General features: G+C 45.0%; 1 protein-coding gene across 1 annotated transcript in view; it reads left to right on the forward strand.

The window, feature by feature from the left end:
• The window catches only part of CELSR1 (cadherin EGF LAG seven-pass G-type receptor 1), a 168287-nt gene that overhangs the window by 108947 nt on the left and 38356 nt on the right, over positions 1 to 20984 (forward strand). The window contains exons 8-15 of the mRNA XM_063155885.1: positions 11233 to 11390; positions 12290 to 12453; positions 13480 to 13605; positions 18261 to 18427; positions 18882 to 19067; positions 19384 to 19497; positions 19817 to 19991; positions 20692 to 20833. Coding sequence (XP_063011955.1) covers positions 11233 to 11390; positions 12290 to 12453; positions 13480 to 13605; positions 18261 to 18427; positions 18882 to 19067; positions 19384 to 19497; positions 19817 to 19991; positions 20692 to 20833 — 1232 coding nt within the window. The remainder of the gene's footprint in view (positions 1 to 11232; positions 11391 to 12289; positions 12454 to 13479; positions 13606 to 18260; positions 18428 to 18881; positions 19068 to 19383; positions 19498 to 19816; positions 19992 to 20691; positions 20834 to 20984) is intronic.

The raw sequence follows: 20984 nt of genomic DNA on the forward strand, positions 1-20984 counted from the left end.
GCTCTGGCTGGTTGTGGAGCCCTTGCAGGTGTTAGTGGGTGTAAAGGGATGGGGGGTGGGCAGCTGATCTGCCCTTGTGGAGCAAAGATATGTGAGCCTGGACTTTAAAAGTCCCTCCCTGCAATTCCACCGACATTTATTCACGTGGATTTCAATTAGTAATTGTTTTTGTTGGTGTTTTGTTTGCTTTTTTTTTTTTTTCTGGTGGAGGGTAAGTGTGAAGTGATTGATATCTGGGAAAGGAAATCAGGATTTGGCTGTGGAGCGACATTCCATTGTCTTGACACAAAATAACAAATAACTCACCTCTAAATCTGTGTCTCGGGAAATTAAAGTGTAAAGCAGTGAAAGTCATGTGGAGGTCATTGAGATGTAAAGTGTGACCTGCTCACCAGCCCTGAGTAGCTCAGCTCTGTGACAGCTTTGAGAAATCTCTGGGACTGGGGAAGGGAGGGAAAGCGTGTACCCAGTGCCTGGCTTGTTCTCTCCCCCGCCTGCTTTTTGGAACTGTTGCTCTCACAGAGTTTGCAAACACCACCTGACAAACACTGATTGTTGTGGTGGTGATTTTATATGCAAACACAAACAGTAACTTTTCAGAAAACATCTGCACAGTAAGGGACTGTGTCTTGGCAAAACCAGCCCGAGTCCCTCCTCTTTTGGAAGCCTCATCTTTGTCAGTGCTTACTCTTCTCACATCACCCAGGTTTTAAAGGTTTAATTTTTGTGCCCATGTAGGGCGTGCACCCCCTGTCTGAACTGGGTGTCAGCTGTGTGGTTTTCCTCCTGGTGGGGAGCTCTCAGTCATGCTGGGGAACCTGGCACCCAGAGATGCTCCTGAGCCCAGTTTGCTCAAGCCATCTGACACCTCTGCACTGCAAAAATCCCAGGACATTTAGTGGCACCTCCCAAAATGGTGATTTTTGGGATCTCCATGAGACCTGGCACAATCTGAATGGTCCTTGGCTCACCCTAAGGCCCTGAGGACAGTGCTTGAAGGTTGTGCTCTGCAGCCCAGCCTGGCAAGGCCTTGCTCAAAGCCACAGAGTCATTGGAATGGCACCTCAGGAATTTGGTGCGAGTTCTTTGAAGTGCACTGTTATCACAATTAAATCATGTAGTAAATTACAGTAGCTTACTGATTTGCAGTAACTTTTCAGGTATTTTGTATCTGTCTGTGTAGTGAGAGGAAGCAGCACTTTGCAGTTACCTGGCCTTGCAGAAGTCTTTGTGTGCCAGGAGACCCTCACAAAGATCCAGCCAAGGGGATAGGGAATGAGCCCATGGAAAAGTGTGGGATTCCTGGATGTTACAGGCTGAAATGTGACTCCATTACCCACACTAAGCAGCAGTTTGCTTGGCAAGGTGTCACCAGGGATTTGTCCAGAAAGGGGTTAGTTGCTGTGCACAAGCGTCACAGGTATTTCTTGGGCTCTGAGAGCAGCCCCATTGACATTCTGGATGCAAAAATATGTCATAGAAATTACAAGATTTATATAAAGCAAAAAATATTTCAGAATTGTTCTTTGGCAGGTAAACAGGGACAAGTGGCAGAGGGAGAAGGATTTGCTGAACTGGAAGAGGACAGCCGAGGAGGGAGAACAAGAGGGCTCTTCCAGCATCAAAGGATATGTTCTTCTTTCCCAGGATATGTTCTTCTTTCTTCAAAGGTGCTGGAGAACATCCTTGTTGGTGGAAAGAGAGTGAGACAGCAAAATAGACAGAAAAAGGGTTCAGAGGGCAGGAAAGGTCAAGGAGAAGGGACATCAGCCACAGGGGCATTTCAGCATGAGGAAAGGGCTGCAGAGGAAGGACAGGGCACCCACAGGAGCAGGGCACTGTGGTAAGTGCTGTCCGCCACATGGAAAACTGAATGTTGTCCTGAGGAGAGAGAGAATGGTCTCTTGACAGCCAAAACAGGTCTGTCTTGCTGTGTCACTGATTCAGCCTCAAAGAGCTGAGAAGCATCTGGGAACACACATTTGAGGATAAAATTTCCATTTGCAGACAGGGAAAACTCATCTTCCCATCAGCACTACAGCAGCCCTTGCCAAAATTAGTCAGAACTAAGAATATACCCTTTGCAGAAGCTGGATGATATTTGTGAAGATCCTGGTCATGCTGTAGAGGCAAGGAGCATATCTGGATGCCATGTCTCTGTAACCATGGCTTTTCACAGCCCTGCTGTGCCACTGCCACATGTTGTGACAGGAGGGGCTGCTCTCCATCTCTGCCCCAGCACTGGAAGAGCAGCAGCAGTTTGGGCAGTGCCCTTCACTAGTGCCAGGTCTCATAGCTGTGCTGAAACCTCCTGCTTTGAATATCAAAGTTTAGCCTCTGGATGCAGCCCTAAAGGAGATAACAAATCAGGCCAGTAAAACTCGCTTGACTTTGTGGGCCAGCCCAGATCCTGATGATTGGTGTTGCAGGGCGTTTCTCTAGGAAAAGAAACTGGTCTGATGGCTTTTCAGGATTTGCATTTTTTACTCACTGATGGGAAGCTCTTTGGCTTTCCTTTTCACTGTCACAAGCTCTCGTGTTTCTGTACAGACTTGAGTCAAATTTGTATAGAGAAATGCCATTAAAATATTCAGTGAATAAAGGGGATACATACATCAAAGGAGTAAGGGGGTTATGTGAAATGACTTGTCCTGCCTTTCCCTGGTGACTAATCAGGATCTGTTCTTCACACCACCTATCTTCAAGGTGCTCTGGAAATCTGCAAGGGGAAACTCTAGAAAACAAAGATTAACGTTATTGGTTTCTGTAATCTGGCCTGATTTGGAGTTTCCTGATTGATCAGCGTGGTCTGCAAGTCCATGCTAAGCTCCTCTGGCATTTCCTAGTCTCTCCCCACAGGGCTGTGAGCAGTGTGCTGTCCCTGTTTATTTTTTCCTGTTTATTTATTTATTTTCCTTGCTGGGGGGCTGGGCTGCGGCAGCTTGTGCAGGGAGACACTGCTGCCATGGGCCCTTAATGAGCTTTTTGAGCACTGAAGCAGCACAGCATCGCCTGGGAATGGCGGGGGCTCCTCCCTTCCCCGCGGCCGAGGGGAGCAGAGGCCGGCGGGTTAACGAAGCGCCGGGGCTGGCAGGCGGCCTAATGAGGGCCAGGGGGCCGGGCAGGGACCCGGCAAGGCTGCAGCCCGAGCAGCACAGCCTCCAGCCAGTGCCCCTCACTGCAGTGCCCCCAGCGGGACCCCGTGCCCCTCACTGCAGTGCCCCCAGCAGGACCTGTGCCCCTCACTGCAGTGCCCCCAGCGGGACCCTGTGCCACTCACTGCAGTGCCTTCAGCAGGACCCGTGCCCCTCACTACAGTGCCCCCAGCAGGACCCTGTGCCCCTCACTGCAGTGCCCCCAGCGGGACCCTGTGCCCCTCACTGCAGTGCCTTCAGTGGGACCCTGTGCCCCTCACTGCAATGCCCACAGCGGGACCCTGTGCCCCTCACTGCAGTGCTCCCAGCAGGACCCTGTGCCCCACACTGCAATGCCCCCAGCAGGACCTGTGCCCCTCACTGCAATGCCCCCAGCAGGACCTGTGCCCCTCACTGCAATGCCCCCAGCGGGACCCTGTGCCACTCACTGCAGTGCCCCCAGCAGGACCTGTGCCCCTCACTGCAGTGCCCCCAGCAGGACCCTGTGCCCCTCACTGCAATGCCCCCAGCAGGACCTGTGCCCCTCACTGCAGTGCCTTCAGTGGGACCCTGTGCCCCTCACTGCAATGCCCCCAGCGGGACCCTGTGCCCCTCACTGCAATGCCCACAGCGGGACCCTGTGCCACTCACTGCAGTGCCCCCAGAGGAACCCTGTGCCCCTCACTGCAGTGCCCCCAGCAGGACCCTGTGCCCCTCACTGCAGTGCCTTCAGCAGGACCTGTGCCACTCACTGCAATGCCCCCAGCGGGACCCTGTGCCCCTCACTGCAGTGCCCCCTGAGGGACCCTGTGCCACTCACTGCAATGCCCACAGCGGGACCCTGTGCCACTCACTGCAGTGCCCCCAGAGGGACCCTGTGCCCCTCACTGCAGTGCCCCCAGCGGGACCCTGTGCCCCTCACTGCAATGCCTTCAGCAGGACCTGTGCCACTCACTGCAGTGCCCCCAGAGGGACCCTGTGCCACTCACTGCAGTGCCCCCAGCAGGACCCTGTGCCAGCTGCCCCAATGCCTCCAGCAGGACCCTGTGCCCCTCACTGCAGTGCCCCCAGCAGGACCCTGTGCCACTCACTGCAGTGCCTTCAGCAGGACCCTGTGCCCCTCGCTGCAGTGCCCCCAGCGGGACCCTGTGCCCCTCACTGCAGTGCCCCCAGTAGGACCCTGTGCCAGCTGCCCCAATGCCTCCAGCAGGACCCTGTGCCATTTACTCCAGTTCCCCCTGTTATTACTGTAGCTGGAAGTGTTAAAAAGCAAAGAGCCCCAAAAGGTTTAAGGCATTTTCCACCCAGCAGTTTTGTGGGTGGTGGGGTCTGGACCAGCGCATTAACAATGAAGAGGAGAGTGTTAAAAAAAATAACTAGGAAACAGATTCTTTTTAACCTTTAACCACTCCGAAAGGCATAAATCATTAGCTACTAATTAACAAAAACAGAAGGGTAACTTACTGTCTGGTAAGCAAACTCTTGGAATTACTGAAAGGCTGGCACTGACTTCAGGATGGCTTTTCTTCTTACACTTATTAAAAACACAAACAAGCCAAGCTCTGAATATTAAGCTATGCCATGCAAAGCATTGTGCGAGAAGACTGACTGTCTAAAATAAATATATTTTTAATGTGTACAGTGAGCTGAGAAAATGCAGAATTTACAATATGCAACATCTGACTCCGAAGAAATTGGGTTTCCTCCTGGTGCCAAGTGTAACAAGGTACATTGTGTCTCATCTGCAGGCAGTACTGGTTTGCATTTTCTAAGTCTTGGCCATACTTACAGTCTGCTGCTGAATCATCTCCTCAGCTCCTTTAAAAGACTCAATGGGGTGGCTGAAGCAGGAGGAAGACCTTCTGGCTGAGATTTGAGCTGGAGAGCACAGCTTTCAGCCTGAGCTCAGGGAATATCCCTTATGTTGGAGCACTCTCGGATGGCTGACCAAAACCACTCTCCCTCTTCCCATCTGGGAGAAAAGTCAAGTGGCAAGTTTTTATCTAGGAATGGAAGCTGGAAAAAAGTTGTCTGGTGGAGGAAATGTTTGTGAGACCTCTGGAACAGGCTATTATCTTGCAGATTAACTAATAAAAGGGTGAGATCTAGGAATCTGAGTGTCACCACTGCTGCTGATTAAACAAACATTTGAACTTTGCAGTATTATTATTACATGTACAGATACTATCTCGTCTGCTTTAATTTAAAATAAGTCTGCCTAGGATTGGACTACTTACTTAAACCTCTTCAACAGTTTTGCATCCTGACTTGGAAACAGTAGGACATATGATCTAAAGTACAAGGGTTAAGTGTTTAGGACAAGGGCTCTCATTGTCTGTGGATCTGTATGTCTTTTCCATTCACTGTGCATCGTTACACCAGCTGTGTGTCTAATAAGTAACTGTGTGGGCTCTCACAGTTTAAATATTTACTTAAACATAATAGAGAACCCAAACGAAACTGAGCCACATGAGAATATCCACCTCTGATGTTCTAAGTGTAATCACAGTGGATTTGTGCAGTGGATTTGCAAACTATAAACAGATGTGTTTTGATGACTTTCTCTCCTCTGTCTGGTCTCCACTTGTAAAACACAAGTTCACAGATTAAGCTTCTCAGGGTTTTTCACCTGGGAGAAGCTACATGTCTTTCTTACTGTTGAATTTATGGGGAGAAGTCTAAACATTGCGCTGTAACTGAGTTTCACAAAAATCAGATTTGGCATCACTAGGAAAATACCTCCACAGTGGTGTTCTCTCTCTGCAGCCTTAAAAAGTCACTACTGGTGGCCAAAGGGAGTTCCATACCCTGTTGTGGCCCAAGGAGGTCACCCCTCCAGGTCACTGCTGATGAGTAGATGAGTCTCACTGTAACCTCTGCTATGGTCAGAAAGGGAGCTGCAGTTTTCAAAATACATCCTAGGAGGCTGTCATTGCTGTAGTCACATTTTGCCTGTGACTCTCTCTGGGCAAAGGTGAACATCATGGGTTAGACATGAGATGGGAGATTGTCACTCACAGATCAGAACAAGTGATCTGCATGAAAGCTCAGTGAGGCAAATTCAAGTTTCATTACATTGTTTACAGTTTTAGGTACTAATTGTCATCTTTTGAGGAACATAAAGACGGTTAATCTTGGTTTACAGATGGAGAAAAAGGTAGGGGACTTATGCTGCCCCATATTGATCCTAAGACAGGACTATTTCTTTTCTCCAGGTGACCCTATATGTGACTATAACATAAAAATATAAGAGTCAGTATAACAAGCAAAATGAATTTCATTATGGGATGCACAGAATGTTTGAGGAATCATCATGTGATGGTGATAAAACACTGCAACACTCAGGGCTGCTTTTTCTTCCTTTCATTTGAGTCCTGGAATAATGCACTTCTTTCATAGTTTGTTTAAGGGAGACCAGGTTTTCTCTCTGGCACTGTTTGGTACCTCTTCTTGCTACTCAGTGTTACAGCATGTGGTCTTTGAAATTTGAATCCCAGCTTCTTTCTGGAGAAGCACTAACTGAAAAGGCAGCCTTTAGGGTTAGGCAGCGAAAGGTAAATTTTCAGCTCCATGAGCAGGAACTCAGTTACATGACTTGCATTACTATTAATGGGGGTCATGCTGGTAAATTCCTGTACACCACATTGCACATTTACTCATGAGTGCAGAATTGGCACAGCTAATGAAACTTGCCTTTCGGGTAGCATGTATTTCAGGAGATGGGTCTGACAGGCAGAAAGGACTGCTAAGTACCCAGATGAAAGTCTGGCTTTTAACTCCTTGAACATATTTCCAGAAAATAATAGTGTGAATTAATGCTGGTTAGTGTTAGCTGTTCCTACTGTTAGGGATCAGTCTTGCTTCAGTAGGATTTCATTGAGGCAAAGATCATGCTTGAAGTGTGAATGTGTGTGCTGTCATGTAGTGTTGGCAATTCACTTTCTGGTGCATTTTCCAAGTACTACTCACTGTCATTCATTTTCTTTCAAACATAGGCCAGTCCTCTGCTAAAATGGACTTCTATAATCATAAACAAATAAAGTTTTTTTAAATCATTTTCAGCCCTGCTACTTTCCCAACAATGATCTCTCCTATGGCTGAGCATTCTTTGGTGATTACCAGCCTACATTACTCATGGGCATCTTATACCCCTTTATTCTTAAACTGTGTGAACTACAGTGATGGCATCTTATTTCCAAAACTCTTCTCTAGCCTTTACTTTGCTAGGCTAAACCTGCCAAGTCCATTTTGCCTGTTTGATATGGTAAACTTGCTCTGGCTGCTGTTCTGTGCACCTGCTGTAATTGGAAGGTATTTTTAGTAAATGAAAACAAAACTGCCCAAACATTCCATCCTGTTCAGTGTTATGAAACTTTCCTCATATGCATCTGTGCAACAGCCCAGTGTTGTGTTGCCTTTTTAACCTTTCAATCTCACCATGGTTCTTCATTGTTTTGTAGTTAATTAGTAGGGTTGCTTTATTATTTTTCATCATTTAGTGCTGAGAGTTTCAGAGTCTGCAGCAGGAATTCTTGTCATCAGATCCAAGTTTCATGTTGTGGCATTAATTCTTTTTCTTGCATGCAACTATTCAAAGTGATTTTTTTTTAAATGCATGATACTCTAAATATCCTTTGCATCATCAGTAACCTATATTTAACATTAATCAAAGTATTTAATGAATAAAATCTGTTCCATGATTCATTGCTGAAGGAGCTCTTAACTTGGGCTTTCTCTGACAAAGTCTTTTATTTACTTCCATTATTTCAATTATAAAGCATTCCCTATATTAGCTGATGAGAAGATGAATACTTGACACATATTTTGAGATCTCATCCTATTAATTCAGTCTGAAAATATCTCTTTCCTTTCCCAGTAACATATTCTTGCATTTTGGGAAAAATCTGTCAAATTCTGTGAAATAAGACTTTTAACATGGTCAGCAAATTACCTTGTGTTTGAACTAAGTATGGTTTGAACTGCCAATACATTTCTTTTCATTCACTGCAATATTCCCTTTCTTCATGGTTCTGTGTGGTCATCAGAGCCCAAGAGATACCAGAGATCTTTACTGCAATGAGCAATCAACATCTAGAGAAACACTTTTCAGTTTCTATGTTAAATAAAAGTAGAAAAAATCAATTTTCTACTGCAGCTAGTGACTGTGAAGGAGCAGCTGCAAAGTGCTGAGTCTCATCAGGTTGCAATCATGATTAACATTGGGCAGATCCCCCCTGCTGAGGGAATAAATACCCTGCCTTTGTCAAGGCTTCCATGTAAGAAACAATAGATTATTTCAGTGAAGCACAAGAACATAAATGTTAATCGAATCATTCCTCTGAATGAATAGAAGTAGCACCCAGAACATAAACATTTTAATTTTGGAAGGGAAGGCTTGCCTGTCAGTTGGTTAGTTTTCCATGTATTTTTAAATTTACTTTGAAAAGCTGCTCACTAACATTGCCATCATTGCATACAATAACATTTTCAGCACTTCAAATACGTGTGTTTCCTGTCTTTCCAACCTAGGCAGTGGCAAAGTCCAGGGAGTATCGGAAAAAATAAAATCTGCCTTAATATCACTAAAGAGAGGTCAAAACCTTATACTGAGTAACTGCCAAACTATGTGATCACATTAGTTCTTGGTAGAGGAAATGGAAAATACTTTCCAAATGAAATTGACAGCAGGAAACATGTTTTAAAAATGTGTTTTATATATTGGGATACTTACTCTTAAAAAGAATTGTCTCTATACAGATGATGAAAGTGGCTGTAAGTATGTTAACAAATTTATGTGTCTGTAAGTGAAACAGAAAGAATTAATTTATCCCCTTACTGCTTCCTTGTTTGCTGTAAAAATAAGGAATTTCAGAATGCAGTCATGCAGTACATGTTTTAGAGCAAGTGTACAGCAAGCTACAGATGCCCAGCCATCTTCATTTTCATATGGATGCAGCTACTGTTGGTTAACACATCCAGTAAATATGTTTGGACTTTGGACTTAAATACATTTTGGACCAGTGCATCTGGTCAGATCCTGCTGGCTTCATTCCTGTGTGGCGTCCTTTGCAAAGCCAGTAGAGTTCAGCTCAGTGCCTTCTCTTGTGCCATAATGCCCTCAGAGATCTTGCACCTGTGGTAGATTAAGACCCCTCAGCTCTATATGGACATTAAACATGGAAACAGTTTTCTTACAGGATTTGCTGGCTCTTCACTGAGGCTGCTATGCTTCTGTTTGCACATGCACCTTTTTTAACAGTCATAATGTACTTCTCCACTGGACAAATCTGTCTCTCGAGTTTCTGCACAGGAAACATCATCTCCTGTCAGTCACTCAGAATACATCTGATCAGTGACAAAATTAATGAAGATGATGAAGGATCTGTTTATGGTGGAAGCACAGAAACTTGATGACTGGTATTGAATTCCTGGTGGTCCCATAGGAAAGCCTGTCTGTTGGGATCACTGAATTTCCCCACTCAGTAGGTGCTGAAGTGTTCCCCCCACTTCAGCACCTACTGAGTGGGGAAATTCAGTGATCCCAACTAAATTTGGGGGAGAATACCAAGTGACAGCAGGTGATGGGCAGAGTGAGCCAGTAACAGTGGAGGTGTGAAGCTGAGTGTGATAATTCTGGCTTTGTGGCTCATGTTCACCAGGATACATTGTGATTGAGCGGGCAGGAGTTTCCTACTGCCTGGGAGAAGCAGAGGTGAGGAAAAGCCAGAGCTTTTATTGCTGCTCTAAAACACATCTTCCATGCTGCACCTGCAGCTGTGTGCCTGCACCAGAGCAAGCACAGATACATCCATTATTTTTGATTGTCCAGCTCCAGAGGTCATTGGTCTCTATTCTCCTGTAACTAGAACCTGGCAGCTTCTCAGCTGACCCAGCAATGGGCAGTGGTTTTTCATGCACTCCATGCTGTAGCTGGAACAAGCAGGTTTCATCTAAGTTCCCTCCCAGTCATCAGACGACCCCTCACTACAGCTTTTATAGAGGCCTGAACTCAGTTTCTGGTAGCCTGGACAGAGTGCAGCCATCAGAGAAAATGTGATTTAAGCCTTTAATTTAAGCTTCAGTTGTAATAATACATCATTTTAGGGTTTTCATTGACTTGAGGTGAAGAGGTGCAAAATGAGCATAATTTATTAGAATTTACTATGCAGAAGTGGGAAAACACCTGTTTGATATGATTTGGGCCAAAGTGGTTTGTGGGATCTCAGCACCTCAGGATGGAGGTGCAGAGTGGCCGAGACCACCCTTGGGGGTCTCGGGAGTCCTGGAATGTTGCCAGAAGTGTCTGGTGGCAGGACTTTGATCCTACACAGGAGACGACACCTGTATGAGGATGGGGGGATTTCACTGGGTGAATGGTGAAGGGATAAGTTAATTAGAGTGTAAAACACAGAGTTTAGGATTTCTGTACAGGGGGGTCTAAAGAAGTAAGATGGAGGAATTGGGGCGTGTCCTGTCCTTCTTCTTCTTCTTCTTGGCCTCCATCTTCTGTGGTGATGGTGGCACTTTGGGATTGGTGATTACTAGAAGTGCACCGGTTAATAAGGGTAGAAGGTATTGGGGAAAAATTATAAATATTGTATACGTAACTTCAGGTATAAAGATAAGTGACCACCCCGGGGGCTCTCAGTGTGCTCATGGCTGGCTTGCTGTGCAGACCTCTGTTGGGCTGAAAGAAAATCTTTTAGATAAACAATTAATAAACACCGAGACCGAGAAAAGATCAGAAGTCTCTCCTTGTCCTTTGAAGCGCCAGGCTGTCCAAGGCCACCCTGGGCCTTTCCAGGCCACCTAAACAGCCGAGAAACCGACAGTGGTTCAGCTGTGGAAAAGACCAAAGCCACTTCTGAGCACCCTGTGTACCATACTGAGCATGTGTGGACTCTGACTGAAGTCATCCATTGGGGTTTTTCCTTGCCTAAATGTCGTGGGACAACCTAACTTCTGCTGTTTCATTTACATCTTCTATTCTTGTCGTCTTTGGTGGGTAATAAGAAGTGTGTTGCTGAGCTGACTGAACCAGCATTTAAATCTCATGTGTGTGTAGCCCTGTGTGACACGTGCCATTTCCTTTTTGAAGCCAAACATTGGCCGATTAGGAATCCCCCATGGGCCCTCTGGAGAGAAGGTGGCCGTGGTGACTGTGGACGACTGTGACACAGCAGTGGCCGTGCGCTTCGGGAGCCTCATTGGGAACTACACCTGTGCTGCCCAGGGCACTCAGACCGGCTCCAAAAAGTAAGGATTCCCTGTATTTGTGTTTTCCACTCCTTCTCTTTTTCCAGTGAAGAATCACCAGCATGCAATTAACCACTGAGCACTAAGTGATTAACCAGTAAGTTGGAAAAACAGATGTGACATAACAACAAAAAGTAACAAAGTTTCATTTGGGATATGGAATTAGTTCTGCCATTTAAGTTAAGAGTCCTATCTTAAAAGGAGGTAGAGATAGAGACTGTAAACAAGCAACCATTGAAAATCACTGATTGTGAGAAAGGTTTCCTGTGAAGAAAGAAAAAAAATGAGTACTTTTGAGTTTAAGGAGAAGGTGAACAGCAGACAACACAGGGGGATATAAAGCAATGAGTGATTGCAGAAACACCACTGAGAAACACATGGTGCTCTAACATCCCAAGAGAGGGGCACACTATAAAAACTGGGGCTAATCCAAATGACCAGATGACAACACTTCTCACACAGTGTGGAGTCATTTAGTAGAACCTACATCCACTAAATGTCATTAAGACTAAGATCCTCAGAGGATTTTAAAAGGGTTGGCACTATATGATAATTAAGTCCTTATATAAAAATGTATTGTTTCTCAACCTTGTGCTTGGCATCAGCCAGTCCCTGCATGACTGGGGTCAGAAAGAAGTGTCCTGTGGCTGCACATTTTTCTCTGATTTTCATTTTCTTCTGCATACTAGCAACTGCTAGGGACAGGTCACTGGATTCTGTATGGACATGACAGCTCCTAAGTTAAAACTTAGTGTTACTCGATTTTAATTACAAGCTCTGGAAGTGCTCATGTAGCAGAGGGAAGTGCAGCTTAAATGTGCCTATGGAAACAGTAAGATAAAGAACAAAACAAAACAAATTCTTTGCAAGAAATTACGAGCATTTCTTTATTTCTTCAGATCTTTGGACCTGACTGGCCCTCTCCTCCTTGGTGGTGTCCCAAACTTGCCTGAGGATTTCCCAGTGCACAACAGGCAGTTCATTGGCTGCATGAGGAACCTCTCCATCGACAGCAAGCCCATCGACATGGCTGGTTTCATTGCCAATAATGGCACTCTGCCAGGTACGGACTACCAGTGCCCCAAGGGCCAACACCACAAAGGTCTCTGCCACAGCTGCACGTGGGACATGGCTTAGCACGTCGAGGCTGGCACTGCGAGGAACCCCAGGAAGGGGAAGGGGACACAGGGTTCTGGAATGACCCCCTGTTAGCACTGTTGATGGTAAAGCAGCTATGGGGCAGGAACTTCGGGTGCTGTATGGCATTGTGCTGCCACTGTGTCTCTGGCCAGACCTCATTTGTTTGAGTAATGTGCAGTCCACACCTGTGCCAGGGAGGCATACAATAGCCCGTGGCACAGGGCACACTTCCAGGATTCAGCAGCACATCAGAAAGGACTGGGCTTGTTTAGCCTTTCTGTATTGCTGGGAGTTTCAGCCAGGAATTTACTCCTAAATTGACTTCTTCTCTTCTATTTTTAAACCACCTATTAAATGTCATTTTGCTTTGAAAGCCAGTGGGATTAGTTCATGAAAAAGACAGCACTTACAATGACTTTTTAATAAATTGTGTTTGTTCTGTAAATAAAATTCTGCAATTCCCCAAATGTGAAACCTACTTCATGGAGCAGCCTGTTGGAAGTTCTGATTTGATTTCCAGTCCCTGGATCCCTGATCAGGATTAGTTCCAGTGATTAGGCATACAGAATGTTCTCATCATCCTAAAACTGGCTCTTACCCACAAAAATGGAAAGTCCCTTCTGTCCATGCTGCTGAAGGTCTTTGTAAGAGCTAAATTGCAGTTCTAAAGTATGTTGCATTGATTGTGGATTAAGGAGAGAGTCACAGCATATGCCTTTGATAGACAGACTTATCTTTGTGCATTTAACAGATGTATGCATGATCAGCTTACATAAACTTTTGCCATCCACATTTTGCTTCACTGACTTCAAAAACATTTTTTAAAAAAAGCAAAAAACCCAAACCTATAATAGTCATGTCTTCTTTTTATGTAAAACCTCAAATACAGTCATTAAGAACCTTTTTGTTAATTGAAACCGTACAAAGTAGTGGTTTTCCTGAATTGCAGGCTGTGCAGCTCAGAGGAACTATTGTGAAACCAACTGGTGCCAGAATGGAGGCACGTGCATCAACAAGTGGAACACGTACATCTGTGAGTGCCCTGTGCGCTACGGGGGCAAGAACTGTGAGCAAGGTAGGCTGCACAGAGCTCTCTGTGCTTGTCATGTGTGCACATGTCACTGCTGCCATTGCCATCCCACAGCACCTGTGTCCAGCTGTGATGATTGAGGGTAGCAGAAGATTGCAGCTGAGACTGTCACCCGTTATCTGTTTGAAATAATTTTAGAGATTCCCTCTCTCGTAGATGACACACTGTCATGAGTAAGAGCAGCTTTCATTGATTTACTTACATAAGCAAAGTAGTTAGAAAAAACTTGGCTGTATTTAGTAATTTGTTTATAGTAAAAATGCCTGATCCTAAGCCCCTTTAAATCAGTAGAAAGAATCCTGCTGACTTTACTGGGCTTTGACTCAAACTGGGGATGAATGTGCTGTTTTAATCACTACTTTTTTGGCAAGAGAGCATTCTGTGCTAAGTAAGAGCACTTTCGGTTTTACTGGATTTCTCTTTGATTGAGCACAGTGTGCATATATGTGTAAAACCTCATTACTAAAGGATAAGGAAGGAGCAGCAGGTGAGTTTTATAGGGTGTGAAGAACTTGCAGTCAGTTTTTTCCCCTAGAAGTGAGGAGTTGCCTGTGGGAGGAGTCCCATGGGGTTGGTGCTGTAAGGTGGCTGCTCCTTTGGAATATTCCTGGATGCTTCCAGTAAAGAAAACATGCTTCTACTTGGCCTGGTCTAGGTAGTGGTACTGGTCTAGGTAGTAGCAATTTCTCTTCCCTTTCCTGAGAAGCAGCAATATTACCTTAAGAGGAGAGGACAAATGGTTAAGGTTCTGTCTTGGAGATGAAGGTTTGCAGAGTGAAGAACAGGGAAAATGAATGATGGAGAACCTCTTCCTATGCTCCACCTCACACAGAGCCCAGAGCTATTATTATTGCCCCTAGCCTGGTACCTGCTTTCTGTAGCAGCTTCTCAAATATTTTGAGCTTCCCAGGTTTGTATGAAGATCTGATTTTTCCATGTGTCTCATGTCAAGAATGTTTGTTGGTGAAATTCTTGTTATTTCTTCATGATTGGCTTTTTTCTATGCTACAAACCCACTCTGATGTATCCTGAGGGGAGTGCCAGTGCCCAGCTATGGTGTGTCCTGTACTGGTGTAAATGGGAGTACTGCTATCACATGCAAAGACTCTCCTTCCCTCTGTTTTTCAAATGGAAATTCAAAATTTCATCAAATGTTTGTTTTATTTACTATTTTCTTATCCCAAACTCAAGACCAATCCACAAAGTTTGGGATTTAGATTATCATCTGGGAGCTGCCCTGTAGCCATCCCTGGAACCTCATTTTCAATTCAGGTGAAAGAGATGACGGCAGTCACACCAGCACTGCCTCCCCCAGTCCCAGCTGTCACCTCTGCCCCCAGCACTGTACATTCCTGCATGTCCCCTTTGTTAATGAAAAACCCCATGTTCTTGCTGATGCCTCACTTTGTGGGGTTTTTCTGACAGTTTAAAGGCAGCAGGCTGCTTGGTTCTTTAATCATATTTGTAGGCCAGTGTCCCTGTGGGAAAATTGCAAGCCAAGAAGGAAACACAATGTGACCAAAAACTTCAGGAGCCCAAAGTTAAAGTCAGGAGATAGAGTCAGTCACAGTTAATGCTATTCTCCTGTCTTTCAAATTTCTTATTTGAATGCTCAGCTATGATCCTAAGAGCATTAGCTATTATTAGGCAGCTATTTTTTTTTAAACTCTTCAATAGAATATTTGCAGTTTTGAGTAGGAGTGCTACATTTCTTTAATCCCTATGGCAGTGCTGGTTCAGCTTCAGGCTAACAGATGACAGACAAAGACTTTGGCAAGTTACCAATTAACCTTTTTTTCATTTCCTGCTCTTCAAAACCTCTGGGATCTGGTCTACACTAGTGAGGATGGGATATTTTACCTTCATGACCCTTCTAGAATCTGTTAATTCACCTTCTGGCAGCTCCCCTGTCCCTCTGCTGATATATAGAAAGGAGATAAAATTAAGGAAAATCAGTTTCCCCTTTATTGTAATTTAATTCTTTTAAACTATTAGGTGTTGCAATTCTGTGAAGAAGATCTAGCAGCTGTGTCTGACTCACTCTTGGATGGCCAGTGTCATTGCACTAGCCTTGGGCTGGACCTAAACATAAGCTTCCACATGTCCAGCACCCACACTGCAGGTGACATCCAGTGGGGTGTTGGCTGCATGTTTCCCACACTCCAGGTGACATCCAGTGGGATGTTTCCCCAGGCTCTCTGTCTCCACAGGGAATGGCCCTCATGTGTTTCTGCTGGCCTGTTGGGTGCAGGACTCTCTTTAGAGTGAACATAGATACTCGGGCAGTGCTCCAAGTGACAAACCCTGCGCACAGGATCAGTTTGTATCACTGCACTGCCCATGGCAGGGGGTGCTGGGAAGCATGTGGCCCTCTGTGGTGACATGGGAGGTCAGGTCCCATCTGAGGACAGTGGATGTGCCACCCCCTCCATGGACACTCCTGGTCCCAGGCATGAGGAAGGGCTGGGGGGAAGAGGGAGGTCAGAAGGGGACTGACAAATGGGGATTTCTATTTAACTAACAGGGAAAGGTGCACCCTGGCCCCAGGGAAGGGAGGGAGGCTGGGAGAAGGTGTGGGAAGGGAATGGTATTTGCAAGTACAGAAAGTCACCACCAGTGAGAAAAGGAAGAAGGTGGCTAATTGCCATGCCAGTCCAGTTCTCCCAGGAGCAAAGGCAAATTGCTTGCACACAGCATTCCATCATTCAGCAGGTGGGAAGCCCGCAAGTTTGCATCCTGCCTCTGCACTCCGGAGGCAGATGGGCTCCAAAATCTCAGCAACAGCCCAGAAAACCAGCAGCAAAGTTGGAAGCTGAGGTTATTGTGAAGGTCAGCAGGGTAGAGGAGGAAGGCAAAGGCTGACTTTTGCACAGGTGGAGCAAGAGAAAATAATCCTGCTCAACACTGATGTCCTGGCTACTTTTACATTGATGTGGTGCAGTGTGGGCTGATGAATTGTGCCCTGGCCCAGAATTGTGCCCTGGCCCAGACAGCCAGAACTCAAGTACTGCATTCAACTTTTAAGCAACCTGAGGCATCTGTATCCGGTGACAACCTTTTTTAAAGTTGCCATCTGGTTTTCAAGAGCAGGCCATGCTGCAGTTGTTCCACCATATGCCCTCTGTGGCAAAGGTGAGATCACAGGCTGGAGCAAGAGGGAGGAGGGCTGCCCCTTAGCCTGCCTGCCCTTAGCCTGGTGTGGGGTGGCTGGGTAACCACGTCTTAAGGAAGGGCAAGTCAAGTTCCACCTCTGGCTTGACTAGTGGTAGCCCTGTAGTCCCTGACTTTTTGTTTCTCACAAATAGAGAGCTAAAGGGCTTGCACTTTACCCCAACACCTGCACTCCACTCCTCACCCCAGCCTTTCCCTTTGTAGTCACCAGCAAGGCAGACATATGAGAATTTGGGGTTTGGCTTTATTCCTCAAAAAATGCAACTTCACATCAACTTTCCCCCATTTTTTGGTATGGTGTCATCCTTCAATCTTTTTCTAAGGACTTATACATATGCACATAGTATATAGTAACACATATGCATTTGTATATACATGATCTACTAGAAAAACTCCAGAAAGTGTCAGCAGATATGGTAGTGTGGAGCAGAAAGGGAAAGAGTGATTTCCCTGTGATTTCCCTGACTGGCATGGACTCAGTACATGATGAAATAAAAGTCTGGGTGCTAATCTCTGGTGGTTGTACCCAGTCTCCAAGGCCTGCTTCCACTGGCAAAAAGCTGCCATGAACTTCACCAACATGCCCACAAGCAAGGATGTCAGGAAGGGGCTGACTGTAGATCTCCTAGAAGGTTCCACACATGGTGGTGGTGTCATATGAGGTGTTGCAAATAGCACAGATCTCCCATGGCTTAATTTGTACTTCTAATCAGTGGGATCAACTAATCCATGGGACTGTAGCTCCTGTTACCCGGGGTAACAACTTTAGAAGTCCAAGGGGATGGGTGTTCCTCTATTTTCCATCAGCAAAGTTCTTTCTATTGAAGGCTGTCATTGGTGTCACCCTGTAGGAGCTGTGCTTGTGCAAGGTTAGAGAGAGGGGCAATTTTGCAGCTGTCACCTCAGGATATTTAAGGCAGGTGATTTAGGCAATTCCACACAAACTTTCTCCCTGTGAAAACACTGCGTAGCTGAGGCAGCTGAATAATCTGGCCCTGGAGTATTCACAATTAATTCATATTTCCTGTTGCCTCCCAGCCTTTTCCTGTGTTTAATCTGTTAATTAGAAGCAGGTAATCAAGGTTGTGTTGAAAACATCTGAAGCAACTGTTGCCCTCATACTTCCTGCTCTGTCCACCCACTCACCAGCAGAACTATATCAGCAGAGATCCTGAGCTTCCCTTTCTAGGAACAGCTCTCATGTGGGTAATGCCATAGCAGTGTGGAGGTGCTGCTTTTGAGTACAGGCACCAAGATGCCTACCCACAACCAGGGTAGGTTGTGAATTTGCAGTATTATCAACTGTTTCACAGTAACTCCCCTAGACCAGCTCTTCGTCCATGATAGATTGAACGTAGCTCAGTGGAAGAAGGACTAGCTCCTTGTGTCATCACTGTGACATAGCATCACTTCCTCTTCACATTTGTCCTGAAGGATAAAAACCATTTCTCTTCTATTTTGATTCACAGCAATGCCTTCTCCTCAGCGTTTCAGTGGTGAGAGCATTATCATTTGGAGTGACCTTGACATCACCATCTCTGTGCCATGGTACATTGGGCTGATGTTCAGAACCAGGAAAGTCAATGGCATGTTAATGCAAGCCAATGCTGGGGCTGCATCCAAGATCAACATTCAGGTAAAGTGGTTTTTGGCTAGAAAAGAATTAATATTTCCCCAGCAGTGGATATGGCCAGATGAACTACACAGCTCCATCCACTTAGCTACATAGATGCATGTCAAAAAAACATATCATTACTTTAGCCTTTTACAATGATCAAAAAGTGAATGATCAAAATATCATTATAAAAATCATATTCATTTAAGGTTATTTTTCTAGTCAGAGGTAGTAGTGGACATTAATATAGATGTAAAAAATGGATCTATTCCTTTGGGGATTTTTTTTAAGGCAAGCTGGAGTGTGAATGTCCAAAGTTATACAAGGAGTTCTTGCAAGCATTCCCATCTTTACTCTTTGGGCTTTTTTTCCTTTTGGGTTTTCTTAAGAAATATTATCTTGCTCTCCACCTCCTTCTGCATCAAGTACAAATATGTAGCAAAAAAAGACATGGTTGGTTTTTTTTCCCCAACAGATACTGAACAGCTATGTGCAGTTTGAAGTGTACAGTGGCCTGAGCCAGGTTGCTAGTTTGAAGATGAGCCAGTCAAGGGTCAGTGATGGGGAATGGCATCATTTATTAGTAGAGCTGAAGAGTGCAAAGGATGGTAAAGATCTCAAGTACCTTGCTGTCATGTCCTTGGACTATGGGATGTACCAGGTAAGGCAGCATCAAAACTGCCACTGAGCACTGCACAAATGCTTTTAGGAGAAACTAGGATAGAGGACTGTGGACAAGTGCTTATGCTGTGAGACATGTTCTGCAGTGATTTGTGCCTGATCAATGATATTCATTTATTAAGCTTTATGATAATATATCTTACAAAGAAGTCATAAAAAGACACATTCCAATGTCTGGCTCCTCACTGCTTTGGTATTTTTTATGTAATCTATCAGCCACTGCTTGTCACCATCACAGCTCTGTCTGTGTCACAGAGGATGATAGTGCTTCTTATCAGTTGTTATTTTCCTCACAGAGCACTGTGCAGATTGGAAATCAACTACCTGGATTGAAAATGAAAAGCATCATTGTGGGAGGTGTTTCTGGAGACCAAGTCTCTGTTCAGCAGGGATTTTATGGATGTATGCAGGTATGAAATTAAAAGCATAGCAATAAACTTTGAATTAGTGAGAAAATGCCCAGGTGAAAGTGTGGGAGGTTTCTTTTTCATCCACCCTCAAACATTTCTGTTTCCTCCATAAAAATTATCTGAGAATCAAAATATTGAAATCTTTGCCAGGTATAAATCTTATCACATAGGGGAAAAACATTTGAAAAAAAATCTGGGTTTGGCTCATTAGGTGATTTCTTTAAAATTTACCCTCATTGATTGATGAAAATAATGAAACACATAATACTGTACTCTGAAAGGAGACTCTAACTTTAAAATAATTGTCTTTTGTCACCAGGGAGTAAGAATGGGAGAGACATCTACAAACATAGCGACCCTCAACATGAAACAGGCTATCAAGATCAACGTGAGGGAGGGCTGTGAAGTGGATAACCCTTGTGATTCCAACCCCTGTCCCCAGCACAGCTACTGCAGTGACGACTGGGACAGCTACTCCTGTGTGTGTGACCCAGGTAACCTGCTGGCCACTCATCCAGGAGCTGGATCACACCTCCATGAGCTCATCAGAAGCAGCACAGCAGCAGCAGCGTGCTGGCAAAGTGTTCATCTTCTGATTCTTCCTCTTCCAATCAGTATTACCCTTCTCACTCTTTCTGTAGCACCCTGGAAGCTGAACTCCTGGGCTAAGAATCCATGCAATGTATCCACCAAATGGAAAGACAGTCTCTGGTCCAAAAGACTCTTGTGCACCTCCCCTTTTCTTTTAATTTAATTTAATTTTTTTTTTCTTTCTCAGCCTTTTCTGCTGTTGAATTTCAGTCTCTCACTCCACATCCTAATCAAGATACTTTGTATGTTTTCTCTGTTTTGGAGCATGTAGCCAGCACATGCTGTCAGCGCCCAGCACAGTCACCTCCCATACATGCAGCAAGAGAATACAAAACTATTTGTGGCACATGCCCCAAATATAAAACTGGGAACCAAAGGCACAAGGGTGCCTCAAGCATGGTAACAGACCGTCAAAAAGAATGGCTTGCTATCATTTTGTTTGAGAGGGAAAAGAGTGCTTCATTACTGACAGTATCTCAGGGGGAATCTGCTGATTATCAAAGATGTGTTATTAGTGTATAAGCTTAAGACAGACAGTCTTTTGGAGACATGCAAATCATAAATTACAATGGTTGCTGTAATTTTCTTACCTTGTCTCCCCAGGGTACTTTGGGAGACACTGTGTTGATGTATGCAACTTGAACCCATGTGAGCATGTCTCCACATGTGTGCACAAACCTAGCTCATCCCACGGCTACACCTGTGAGTGTGGACAAAGCTACTACGGACAGTACTGCGAAAGCAAGTAAGAGAATTATTTTGTTCTTGGTTTCTTGATCCTGCCAGGCAGCTCTTCACCTAGGGCAGCAATCCTCCCACTTCCTGTTCTGCTCCGATAAACTTCCCTGTTACACTTTGAGTGGTATTTTAGGCTCTGTTGCCTTTTGGTATTCCTG

The sequence above is a fragment of the Melospiza melodia genome, chromosome 4 (assembly GCF_035770615.1).
Source record: "Melospiza melodia melodia isolate bMelMel2 chromosome 4, bMelMel2.pri, whole genome shotgun sequence".
Lineage (NCBI taxonomy): Eukaryota > Metazoa > Chordata > Aves > Passeriformes > Passerellidae > Melospiza > Melospiza melodia.